At 41.0% G+C, this 12549-nt stretch overlaps 1 protein-coding gene across 4 annotated transcripts in view; it reads left to right on the top strand.

Moving 5' to 3' along the window:
* The window catches only part of osbpl3b (oxysterol binding protein-like 3b), a 96260-nt gene that overhangs the window by 42072 nt on the left and 41639 nt on the right, over positions 1 to 12549 (top strand). For all 4 annotated transcript variants that reach the window (XM_080427384.1, XM_080427386.1, XM_080427387.1 and 1 more), the window contains 3 exons: positions 3375 to 3491; positions 10443 to 10496; positions 11909 to 12022. In XM_080427384.1, coding sequence (XP_080283510.1) covers positions 3375 to 3491; positions 10443 to 10496; positions 11909 to 12022 — 285 coding nt within the window. The remainder of the gene's footprint in view (positions 1 to 3374; positions 3492 to 10442; positions 10497 to 11908; positions 12023 to 12549) is intronic.

Here is a 12549-nt window from a genome sequence, read left to right on the forward strand (position 1 = left end):
AATCTCTGTGCTGTGAGGCAATTAAGAGTGAGTGTCATGAGTCAAACTAATTGGACTACAGTAGGTGTAGCACACAGGATTTGTTTTGTTCTTATTTTATTTATTCGCACAATAAATACAGTACAAAGGTAACAATTATTAAAAGACACAGAAATAAGTGCAGGTGAGAAAGGAAACCCATAATAGGGCTTATACAAGGTTCTCACCTAAAATAATAAACAAGTGGTAAGTCAAACATACTGTAGTAATCAAACATGAGACACGACAAACAACAAGTACCCTGTGTGCAGTTGAATGTGTGGGTAGGATAAATCAGTCATCCCCGCACACACAACCATCACATCAGCACAACTACACAACATCAACACAAATACACAACATCAACACAACCACACAACACCAACACAACATCAACACAACACCAACACAACATCAACACAACTACACATCATCAAGACAACACACACGCACACGCACACACACACACACACACACGCACGCACGCACGCACGCGCGCGCACACACACACACACACCCACACACACACGTAAAGAAACAGGCATGCAGATACGATAGGCTCCGTGAAAACACTCGCATAATCGCATGAGCGTACCTTTGCGTGTGATTAATGGATGATGAGGAAACACATTCATTTACATAATATCTACAATATGCAAACCAATTAGTAGGATGTAACTACAGTATATTGCTTCACATACAGGCCAGTGTGTGACTAATCTGCAAGGAGACCGTCACAGTAGATGTCTTGAAAGAATAAAGTTTGAATGTTGTTTTCCTCCCTCTGGCTGTCCAACAGCTTCCTGTATAACGGTAGCATTTACTTATCGCTGTTGTCGAGCAGAAAACCTCTTATCTCCGTATTTTCACTTTTTGTGTTTTTTGGTAAATTAACGCCCTACTTGATCATACTACAGCGTCACACAAAAGTATCAAAAGTAGCAGATCCTTGTCGATCTGCTACTTTTGCTGTTTTTGAATTTGAATCCTGAAAAGTAACAGTTTTGGACATATGAGGTTTCCACCCGACAGAGACGTTATCTGTTTTACTGCTCAACAGGGCAGTTAGAGTATACACTGGTAGGAACTTCACACAGACATCACACGTGTCTCTGCTTGCCTGTTGTGGCTGCAGTATTTTGAACATCTGTTTTGGAACATTTTTGCTCCATTCTGATAGTGGCTGTAATATGTTTTTATTTGATAAGGAGAAGACTTATTTTCAACATACCTCCACTGACATCGAAACAACTGCATTGTTGCGCTATATAATTATATCGTTGCTGTCGGGCAGAAACCTTGTATCTCCACGTTTTCTTCGTGACTTAATGCCCTACTTCATCATACAGGAGTGTCGCACAAAAGTAGTTTAAATAGTCGATCTACAGTACAAGCTCACATTAAAAAACTTTTTTTTAAAATAATAGTAAAAAATAATAAATAATAGTGGTTTGGGACGTACAAGCTTTCCACCCGACAGCGACAATATGCTGTTAGTCTTCCTTAAAGACATGAACGCAGCTATGTTAATATCACTGCATTTGTGACTGTCGTTTGTCCTTGGAGGACAGAGACCCAGGGCTCTGTGACAGTGACTCACTCACTCACTCAGCCATGGAGTGTGTGAGGGGGAGCCTGGGCTGAGTCTTCACAGAGAGAAGGGCTACTTAAAGCACACACCACCACACACTCTTTAACCTGTCCTGGAGGGTTTCATTCTGTCAGGCTTCCATCCCCCGTCGCTCTGAGAAGGTCTGATGCAGTGTTGCCAGGTCTGCTTATTACAAGCGACTTTGGGCTCGTTTTTCTGTGAAGTTGCTTGTAAATATTGGTGGTTGCGTGTTGCGTCTTTTTTGGGGGGGGGCTTGTTTCTAAAGTGTTGTTGCTTATTTGGGCTTGCTTCCAAATGTTTTTGATAATTGTTTACACCAGTGGATCTCAAACAGTTTCATGTCAAGGACACATGTGTCCAAATTTCGCCGCACTAGCCGGTAAGGCCGCGCCCCTTCACGCCCCCCCCCACGGCCATCTTGAGTGACAGCGATGCGTCCAAACACGGTCCCAATTCCAAACACGCCCCCTCCCCAGTGTTTGCTATGAGAACGTACTGTAGGCTAACGCAGTTCTACATCAAGACGATGACGCAACGTAATTATTATATTTATACTTATATTCCATAAACTGCAGGTCGGCTGCCTTTCACAAATTCCCACCTTTCTCTTCTGGTCGATTTTCCAATGAATGCAAGTTTAGTCTGAAGAAATTGTGACGCTTTTTAGTCTTGCTAAATTGTAGGATTATAATAAGTAGGTACAGTATATGCCACCCAAAGTAATAATACAATGTAGTATGGAGTAGCCTATATAATGCCCCATCTTTCTAATTAACTAACATGCCTCTTCATCATCTTTCTGCTATTGCAGCTATTGTTGAGTTTAAAAAAAATTATAGGCTTATATAGAGAACTAAAAATAGTTAAAGGAGACTCATAACACGCCGCATCCGCGGCGTGTTATGAGCTTGTAGGTCGGCTATTTTCAATCCGCGACACCGTCACGCGACGAAGCATGAATCGGGCTTAACTGACCTCCCCAGGGACCAAATGGCCTCCCACACACTGAATTCAATGAGACGATGGAGATCTTTAAAAGCTATCAGCAGCCTCTAATTATGATGTACAATATGCTTCATGACTCTGAGCTTGACACTTGTCACGCATGATGGCAATCATGTTACCAAACGTCCTTGTGGGAATGCCTTCAACACTCGACTTTTACTTTGAGCGTGTGTGTGCGTGTGTGTGTGTGTGTGTGTGTGTGTGTGTGTGTGTGTGTGTGTGTGTGTGTGTGTGTGTGTGTGTGTGTGTGTGTGTGTGTGTGTGTGTGTGTGTGTGTGTGTGTGTGTGTGTGTGTGTGTGTGTGTGTGTGTGTGCGTGCGCACGTTTGGCATCTTTTCACAGATCCATGTGTCTAAATGTCTGCTTCCATGTGTTACTCACGACTTATGAAAATAGGTCTGTGGCTACTAATTTTTATGGGTCGCAAGTAAATGTCACTTCTTGTTACCTTTTCTCTAAACAATAACATGAATTTATTCTTTTATATATCTTTCAAAAGATTTTCAGAAAAGTGGATGAAAGAATTGTGAAAATAGCACATCTGCTATTATCACAATCTTATACCAATCTTATAGTGATTAATTCATAATGTATTTTTGTAAGTTTGGTACCCGGGGGGGAGACACCAAATGTCTCTTTTGGGTTCGGAGCTGAAAAGGTTTGGGATCCCTTGACCCTTGTTAAATGACTGGTGAATGCGTATTGTCCCTGGACTGAAACCTGATCCGTGTGTCCACAGGACAGCTGGGAGATTGTGGAGGGACTGCGTGGAGGCTGCAGTAACATTCAGGAGCCCCAGAAACAGGAAGGCTACATGCTGAAGAAGAGGAAGTGGCCCATGAAAGGCTGGCATAAGGTACCCTCCATATACCTCCTCTCCACAATCTGATTATGTTACAGTTATTTATCGCACTGCTCCATTTTGATTAATTGTTCAATTAATGCATTATGCGATCTGTTACTTCTGAAGAGCAGACCATTGTCCTGTTTCCTGTCCAATAGTATCAGATGTTTCCTGTCCAATCATATTAGGTGTTTATGGTCTAGGTGTTTCCGGTCCAATCATATCAAAGAGAGAAACAGGGGTAGGCATTCAAATTCATGAATTAATTAACAGGACAATATCCAGCATGTATCGTGTGATGAGTGGGACAGGGGAGACCTGGTTAATCCTGTGGTGGAAATTAATGTTTCAGCTTCATTAGTTAGGGGTTAAGTGTCTTGCTCATGGACACCTCCACACATAGCCGGGGCCAGGAATCCAACCTGGGACCGTCTTTTTCCCAGGTGGCCTCTCTACCCATTCAGCTATGGCCACCCCTCCCAAATCCTTAATCTAAACGTACGGTAACAATGCCAAACCCCTACCTTAATAACATTGCCTAACCTTGACTAAATCTTTTAATTATTCCACGCAAAGCCCATGACTAAATTTAACCATCCAACTATACTAATAGGATTAGGGGAATAAGGGCACCTTGACAAAATGAAAACACTAGATGGGGAAGCCAGAGTTGTTAACCTGTGTTATTACATGGGTGAAATAGACACAAAATACTTGGTAGGCCAGTCTATGATGTCAGTACTGTGACATCAGGCATCTCCAAATTTGGGCAAAGTTTCAGCCCATGCTGCCGGTCTATTGACTTCCAGTGCAACATTTTAAGTTAAATATTAAAAGAATAAACGCTTCAAAACTTTGTTCATGACCTTCCCCAGATCATAACACACTGCTGTGTTAGATTGAATTTCAGCTCAATTGGATGGGGGGTGTGGGTGTGATTAAAAGACAGACAGACAGACAGACAGACAGACAACTTACATTTTATTAAAGAGATTATTGTTGATAGTTATTGGTGACATCGCTCACCTTGACAAAATATGAACCATTATTGTTGACAGTGCGCACCTTGACAAATATGAACCATTATTGGTGACATCGCTCATCTTGACAAATATGAAAACATTGGTGATAATGTGTACCTTGAGAAATATGAAAACATCATTGTGCTAGCACGCATCTGGTGAAGACATTATCTGTAACAGGGCACCTTGACAAAATATGAAAACAAATATTTAAAGCTTATTGGTGACAGTGCCCCCCTTAGAAGTCAACCCATAGCCTGAGGTGGGCACGGGCCTGGTGCCAAATACGTTCAGTTGTTTAAAGGTAGGGTAAGTGATATTTTTTTATTTAAACAAAACGTTTTTTTGTTAAAACGTTAAAGCTCTATATTCTGATAGTAATCATTGCTATAGAGTGTTTGTTCAGTCACAAGGTTCTCCCTGTCTCTCCAGCTCTTTGATAAACAGAAAATACATTTTCAGGCAGGTGACCAAAATTCTGCCAATCAGGAGAGAGTACCCATTTATCAGCTTAATTTTTTATAGTGTTCCAGTTCCAATTTTGTCTGCTCAATTATTTGTGTCATCACTTCCAATTTCACTTGTTTAATAATTATCCTGACTGAGTTCTCTATCCTGATTGGAGAAAATTGGTATCCCAACCTAAAATGTGTTTTATAAAGAGTACCAGAATAGAGGTATTTAACACTTATTTTAACCAAATAAAATCCCTTACCCTACCTTTAACTACATCATCATAAACCTTTACCTTTTTACCTGTTCCAGAAAATGAAAGCATGGTTTGCTGCCTTTTCAGCTTCACTAGATACACTGGATAAAATAAATAAATATCAATGTACCGCTCAAAGGCTACCGGCAGCCAATGCTAACTTTTAATTTGGAATGTTTTCTTGCATGTTTCTCGATGCACAAGTTGACACCATACATGTGCATTAATCAACGCACCTTTAATTAATCAACAGATTATTAATTATAATGGTACTGTACTAGTTTTAATCAGAATACAGACTTTACGTCACTATTGATGTAGTTCTAATCATCTATCTAACTGACTACTTTTTTAGCAGAAGCTCGTAGATAGATTGATAGCTACTGTAGATAAACATTGTTCCCTGGAGGGAAACTACACCAACTGCAGTATGAATGAGAGAGGTGCAGATAAGAGCAAACGTAGAACCAAGCAACTGCTTGCTCCAAAAGTCCCATAAAAGTCCCACTTTTAAAATATTATGGCCATCTGTGTCTTACTCTTTAGACAGATAAATAAAAGTGATGTACAGTATAATCTTGTTTATTATCAAGTGCAGTAGAACTTTTGTTTACAGCTTCAACATAGGCGGCGGGTGAGCTTGACAATTGGGAAGGCTGGGGGTCGGCCGCGAGCAAAGCGTGCGGGCACTGAAATCCATGCGCACGGTGTGCGTGTGCGCACTGGGCGGATTGTGTTAGTTTATTTTTGGTTTTTGGTTACTTTATTTTGGTGTTAGGGTTAGGGTTAGGTTAGGGTTAGGTCATTTAATTCTTATTTTTGCCTGATTTTACTGATTTATTATCAAAAAAGTAACTAAATAATGCTGCGCACATATATTATATATAATTTGCACAATTCCTAGAATTTCCCAGCATAACATTTGGGAAGGCTTAGCCTACCCTAGCCTTCATTACCCGCCGCCTATGACTTGCAATGCTGCTATGCTAGTGCTACATTATTTTGCTTCCTAAAACCAGATTGCCATGTTGATAAACAAATAGAGAGAATAAAAGCAGGTTTCCTTATTCTCCACTGTGAGGTTAAATATAAGAGGTATAAGAGCAGCTGGCAATTTCAAAAGTAAGATCAGGTCTAGGTCTAGAATCTAAAGCTTTTAGAGCATTATGAACTTCCTGCACTGAGATTTGCCATCATATTTCACAGCAGAAGAGGAGTCAGTTAGATTTTCAGTGGTGACAGACAAATAAATCTCAGACTTGGCTTTCTTCATAAGAGAAGAGAAATGTGTTTTGTTGTTGTCTAAAGACAAGCCAGTCATTGGTAGAACCTTACCTTAGGCAAGCTAAGTTATGAGCGCAATAAAATTGTAAGCTCAGAGGAAAAACCGAGAGTTATTTATCGCACCCTTTGACTCTGCAGGAGATCTCCTGAAAGGTGTTGTTGTCCATAATTTGTCTTGTCTTTAAAAAACAGCCAGGTTGTTTCCACACCCAGAATTCAGCTCTTTTATACTCATGTTAAAATTTGACAGATCATAACTGGCACAGGTATTTCCACCATACAGGACAGCATAGTGGAGAGATAGTGTATACAGTATGTACTGTACAGTGAGGTGATATGCAACACAGTTCCTGAGACTTTTGACAACTTATATACTTCGGTGATGGGAGTCCCCCAGGGACCCTATACTAGGCCCTGTCCTTTTTTCCCTGTACACAATCCCTTTCCCGAAAATACCCACTCTACATCTACTAGCTCAGGGGTTCCCAAAGTTGGGGTCGCGGGAGACTGACGGTGGGGTCACGAATTTATTTTGGATAATATTATTTTTTTTATTTTTTATTTTTTATTTTAAATTCAACAGTATGGATGAAATACAATCTAAAAATGATTACAAATGGTACATTTTACCATTTTAATACATTACAAATGCGCACCGAACGTGCAAGTTTATGTGCATAAATGACCTCCAGGTTTAGGTGGGGTCGCGAGTCAATTTCCGCATTATTTTGGGGTCGCGGGCTGAAAAGTTTGGGAACCCATGTACTAGCTCACAATGTGCTGCTGCCTTGTGTCACTTTGTGAACCTGGATTTAGTATTTTCGCTGAATGCTCGCCCCCAGAATACGGACGCTATACAGTTATTATTGTAGTTTCATGTGGTTAACACAGAATATCGTGGGTGCAGGATGTCGTGGGTGCTCGGGTGGTAAAGTACAGTAACTACCCGCCACTGCAGAGTCTAGGGCAGGACCCCTTAGCTGAGAGAGATGAAGCAGGGCCCCCCACTACATATTGGATTCATGTTAAATGTGTGTTTTGACCACCGCCTGTATGAACATAATGAATTGGCATACGACTAAATTGGGAGAAAATTGGGGCAAAATGTATTGGATATTCTGAATTAGGAAAACGATCTTTAAAAAAGGATCATAAATAGCATGGTCACAGCAGGAATCTGCTGAACCACCAGTCTGTCGCCAAGAAGCTGCATGAATGCCAGTAGCGCTGCTCATCTGTATGAGTCATGTGCTTTACTGTACGATACATGCCAACCCAAGCACGCGCGCACACACGCACGCACACACGCACGCACGCACGCGCGCGCACACACACACACACACACACACACACACACACACACACACACACACACACACACACACACACACACACACACACACACACACACACACACACACACACACACACACACACACACACACACACAGTTCATAAATCTGCTGGCATCGTTCCTTTGTGTTTCACATTAATTGAATGAGCGGATAAATTACGTCCTACCCTGCAGTGTAACCTGTGTGTGTGTGTGTGTGTGTGTGTGTGTGTGTGTGTGTGTGTGTGTGTGTGTGTGTGTGTGTGTGTGTGTGTGTGTGTGTGTGTGTGTGTGTGTGTGTGTGTGTGTGTGTGTGTGTGTGTGTGTGTGTGTGTGTGTGTGTGTGTGTGTGTGTGTGGGTCGATTCCACATTGCTGGGGCCCCCCACTTTCTCTGAAAGGCTTCCTCCTCCTCCAGTGTGCTATGACACTGACCCGGCCCCGTCTCAGTCTGTTCTCAGGTGCATTAAGGCTGATTTATATACCAGTGTCACGCACCGAATCTACAAGTAGATCTACAATCTACAAGCTCACGTTGAGCTTGCAGATCAGCTATTTTGATGCGCGACACTACACGCAACCAAGTATAAATCAGGCATTAGCTGATGGCCTGCTGGTCAGCAGACACGTACTGTAGCAGGAACTCAGCGTGTAGACGTTGAGTAATCAATCAATCAAATACACTTTATTCATGCAGCACATATCATCATACGTCACATGCAACTCCAAGTACTGCACATAAAAAGTGGAAATAAAAGCAGATCCCAAACCATGAGCCAAAACATAAACGTGGATAAACAAAAGACAATAAAATGCAACAAAACTAATAATAAAATAATAAGAAATAGTAGATGAAATAAACACATTAGATAAAAGACCAGGCTAGTGCAAAAAGACTTTCTTTTAGAAACATCTATAACATCTATAATCTTTGCTAGCTATCACGTCCACAAGCTAGGGCCATAGTGGCTAAAAGTTGCCTCGCCGTAGGTCTTAAGGGCCATTCACACCAAGTACTATAAATACTGTATAACAATAACTATAAATATAAGGTGAGGTACCCTCACAAAAACATGCAGTAATCCTGGTCTCTATACTGCCTCCCCTGGTCAGCTAGGCCCGACAGCAACGATATGTAATTGGGAACGAGACCATATTAAGTGCTTTATAGACGAATAAAACAATCTTAAAATCAACTTTTAAAATAAACAGGTATAGCCAGTGCAGCGATTTTGAAACGGGTGTAATGTGTGCTCTCCTTCTGGTCCTGGTCAACACACGCTACAGAGTAGGTCAACACTCTCAGTATTTGACCTGCTGATTTCTCTCCACCCAAACTCCTTGGGATTTCTGCATGCAGCCTTGTTATCCCATTCAATCCGGGAACGCATCTATACAAATGTCTTCTAAATCCTAACAGTTTTCTGAAAACCGTATGTTGCAATAATATCAGTAGTTCTCAAACTTTCAAGGACCACATAAAATGATATGTATTTGGTCGCGGACCCCCCCCCATCTCAATATTTTGTCCCAGGGACCCAGAAGCAAAGATTTGAGTTACAGATGTTCGCTTAAAAAATATATATATATTCAAAGATTTGCACACATTTTCATGATTATAAAAAAATAGCAGATCTACAAGCTCACAGCGCGGCACTCGGTGCCGCACTGTGAGCTTGTATATCTGCTATTTTTGAATAGCCAAAGTATAAAATAATGACTATAGCTAAAATCTAAAATGACACAGATGCGTTCCCGAATTGAATGGCTTATGATGATGTAATGTAAGAGGGTCGGCACCGGAGCCAGACACAGAGAGAGAGAGAATGTAAATTGAGTATGCGTGTGCAGTTCAAATTAAATATTCAAAGATATTCATAGGTCAGAGAGAGAGAGAGAGAAGAAACAAAGGAAAGGAAGAGTAATAATCCACAGGATTGGAAAAGGGGACGGGGTGATGTATCGCCCACTGTACAAAACATCAGGCCGATTAATCTATCACGGCTGTCCTCATCATGCCGTCTCCAGAGGGGGAGATACAAATCATCCTAACTTCTGCCTCTCTCCCTCTTCTGCCTCTCCTCCTGTCTCTATGTATCAATCTTATCCACACACCCACGTTGCTCTTTCTCCCTCTCTTGCTTTTTCTTTGTGCCTCTAACTCAGAGGTTCTCCACCAGTGGTCCGGGGACCACCAGTGGTCCTTGAGGGTGTTACAGGGGTCCCCAGCCAAAGAAATAGTTAGGAACCAATTTGACCCTTATGTGTCTGTAACTCTGAGAGTTTGCAAATGGAACCAAATGGACCCTAACGGGTCCATTTGGTTCCATTTGTACACTCTCAGAGTTAAATGAACACTAATGATGATGATACAGTGTAGATTGGGCACTGCTCTAACTGTCTGTCTGTCTGTCTGTCTGTCTGTCTGTCTGTCTGTCTGTCTGTCTGTCTGTCTGTCTGTCTGTCTGTCTGTCTGTCTGTCTGTCTGTCTGTCTGTCTGTCTGTCTGTCTGTCTGTCTGTCTGTCTGTCTGTCTGTCTGTCTGTCTGTCTGTCTGTCTGTCTGTCTGTCTGTCTGTCTGTCTGTCTGTCTGTCTGCCTGTCTGTCCTTCCAACAGAGATACTTCTTCCTGGATAAGGGCATCCTGAAGTACAGCAAGTGTAGTGCTGATGTGAGTACCTATCCGCCCCTGCTGGGCTCTTCTGTCTAGGTCACTTCGGCCTTGTTAATCACACTTTGCACAGAACACGGTTTCCCTTCCGAGGATACTTAAATGGGCAGTTTCAGAAACAAAAGGCCTACTCGGAGTCGCATAAATGTCAGTGTCATTATGTCAAGTCCACATTATTACATATAAGGCATTCAGCGACACGAACTGTCTATTACCATTGGCAAAGTACATGTATATATAGTCTCTCTCTCTCTCTCTCTCTATATCTATATATCTATCTATATCTATCTATCTATATCTATATCTATATCTATATCTATATCTATATCTTTATATATCTATATCTTTTTATATATATATATATATATATATATATATATATATATATATATATATATACACACACACACACACACACACACACACACACACACACACACACACACACACACACACACACACACACACACACACACACACACACACATATAAATCCATCTGCATTATTCATGAAGGTCTTATTAGTGCTGCAGAATGCAGGAAGGCGTACGGATATCTTGTCGATATTTATGGTTTTAATAATCTCAAGCTGAATTGTGCTGATGAGAACAGCCCATCACATTATTACATGATGCTGATGCTGGTATCAGCTTTGTTGAACATCAGAATCTTCATTTTTTTCAACCAAGCGCACCTCTGCTACTAAGTGTGTTATTAGGACAGTTTATGTGCATAGCTTCATGTCACTTTTGCATAGACACTATTGATTGACGATTCCAGGCCAGGCCAGCAATGTGTCCATGTGTCCCTGTCCCCGAGCAAGACTCTTAACCCCCTAATTTCTCCCCAAGCTCCGCACAATGGCTGCTCACTGCTCCTAGTGATTATAGGATGGGTAAATGCAGAGGACAAATTTCACGTATGTGCAAATATACAGTGACAAAAAAAACTCTGAAAGTGTAAAACCACTTAGATAACTCTGGACTTTCTTATAGGGGTCATCACCATGCTGACTTGTGATGGACATTTCTGCCAATTTATTTTTTTTGCCACCGACATACAAAATAAGCAGTCAATAATATTATCATAAAATACATAGACCTATGCCTTAATCTTGTTATAGGTCATAATGTGCCTTATTGTCTAGACGCCAATTTGCTACTCACAAAGAAATGTATTTCTGCAATAATTAAATCAGTGTCCTAGCTATTCTGAAGAATATCTGGGAGACTGGCATTTCAATAATTGGGTCTTATCAGTACACTAAGCGCTTTCATTGCAAATGACATGAACAAAATAAGAATATTATAATGTTATTTTTTTAATAAAATAAATTGTCACCTACATATTTGTCTGTGTACGGACACGTTGATGACCCCTGCTTTGCTGTGTCATTCATGCTGTCACCGTAGATGGAGAAAGGGAAGTTCCATGGCTGCATTGATGTGGGTCTCGCTGTCATGGCCATCAAGAAGAAATCCAACTGTATTGATCTGGACGCTGAAGAGAACATCTATCACATCAAGGTAGTAATAATCTAGTGCAATAATTACATTAATCCTAGTGTAATAAATAACTTTAATGTTACATTCATCTTCATGTTTATTACAGTTATTACATATTTTAGAACCGGTGCAGTGCAGAACATAATGTTACTACATCACAATTAGACTTTTTAGCTCCAGTCAGATTTAAAACACCGAAACCCTCTGTGACGCCCTGGTTAAATGAGGAAATAAGGTCCTTAAAGAGATAATGTAGGAAGGCTGAGCGGCTGTGGAAAAAGGAAAGAAATGTTGTCTCCCATGCCTCCCTAAAAGTTTTAATGTTTTCATATCAAACTGCAATCAAGGTGGCAAGAGCAAGACACTCTTATTTTTCAGATCTAATTGCTAAAGAGGGACATAATCCCAGAGTTCTCTTCAAACCCATACATTCTGTGATTGGTCCCCCCCCTAGTCAGCCTGTGGAATCCTCCCCAGAGAAATGTGAAGAATTTTTTAATTACTTTTTAAACAAGGTAACGGAGATTCGACAGCATTTTAACACTGAT

Source organism: Gymnoscopelus braueri (assembly GCF_963280865.1).
Source record: "Gymnoscopelus braueri genome assembly, chromosome: 4".
NCBI classification, from domain to species: Eukaryota; Metazoa; Chordata; class Actinopteri; order Myctophiformes; family Myctophidae; genus Gymnoscopelus; species Gymnoscopelus braueri.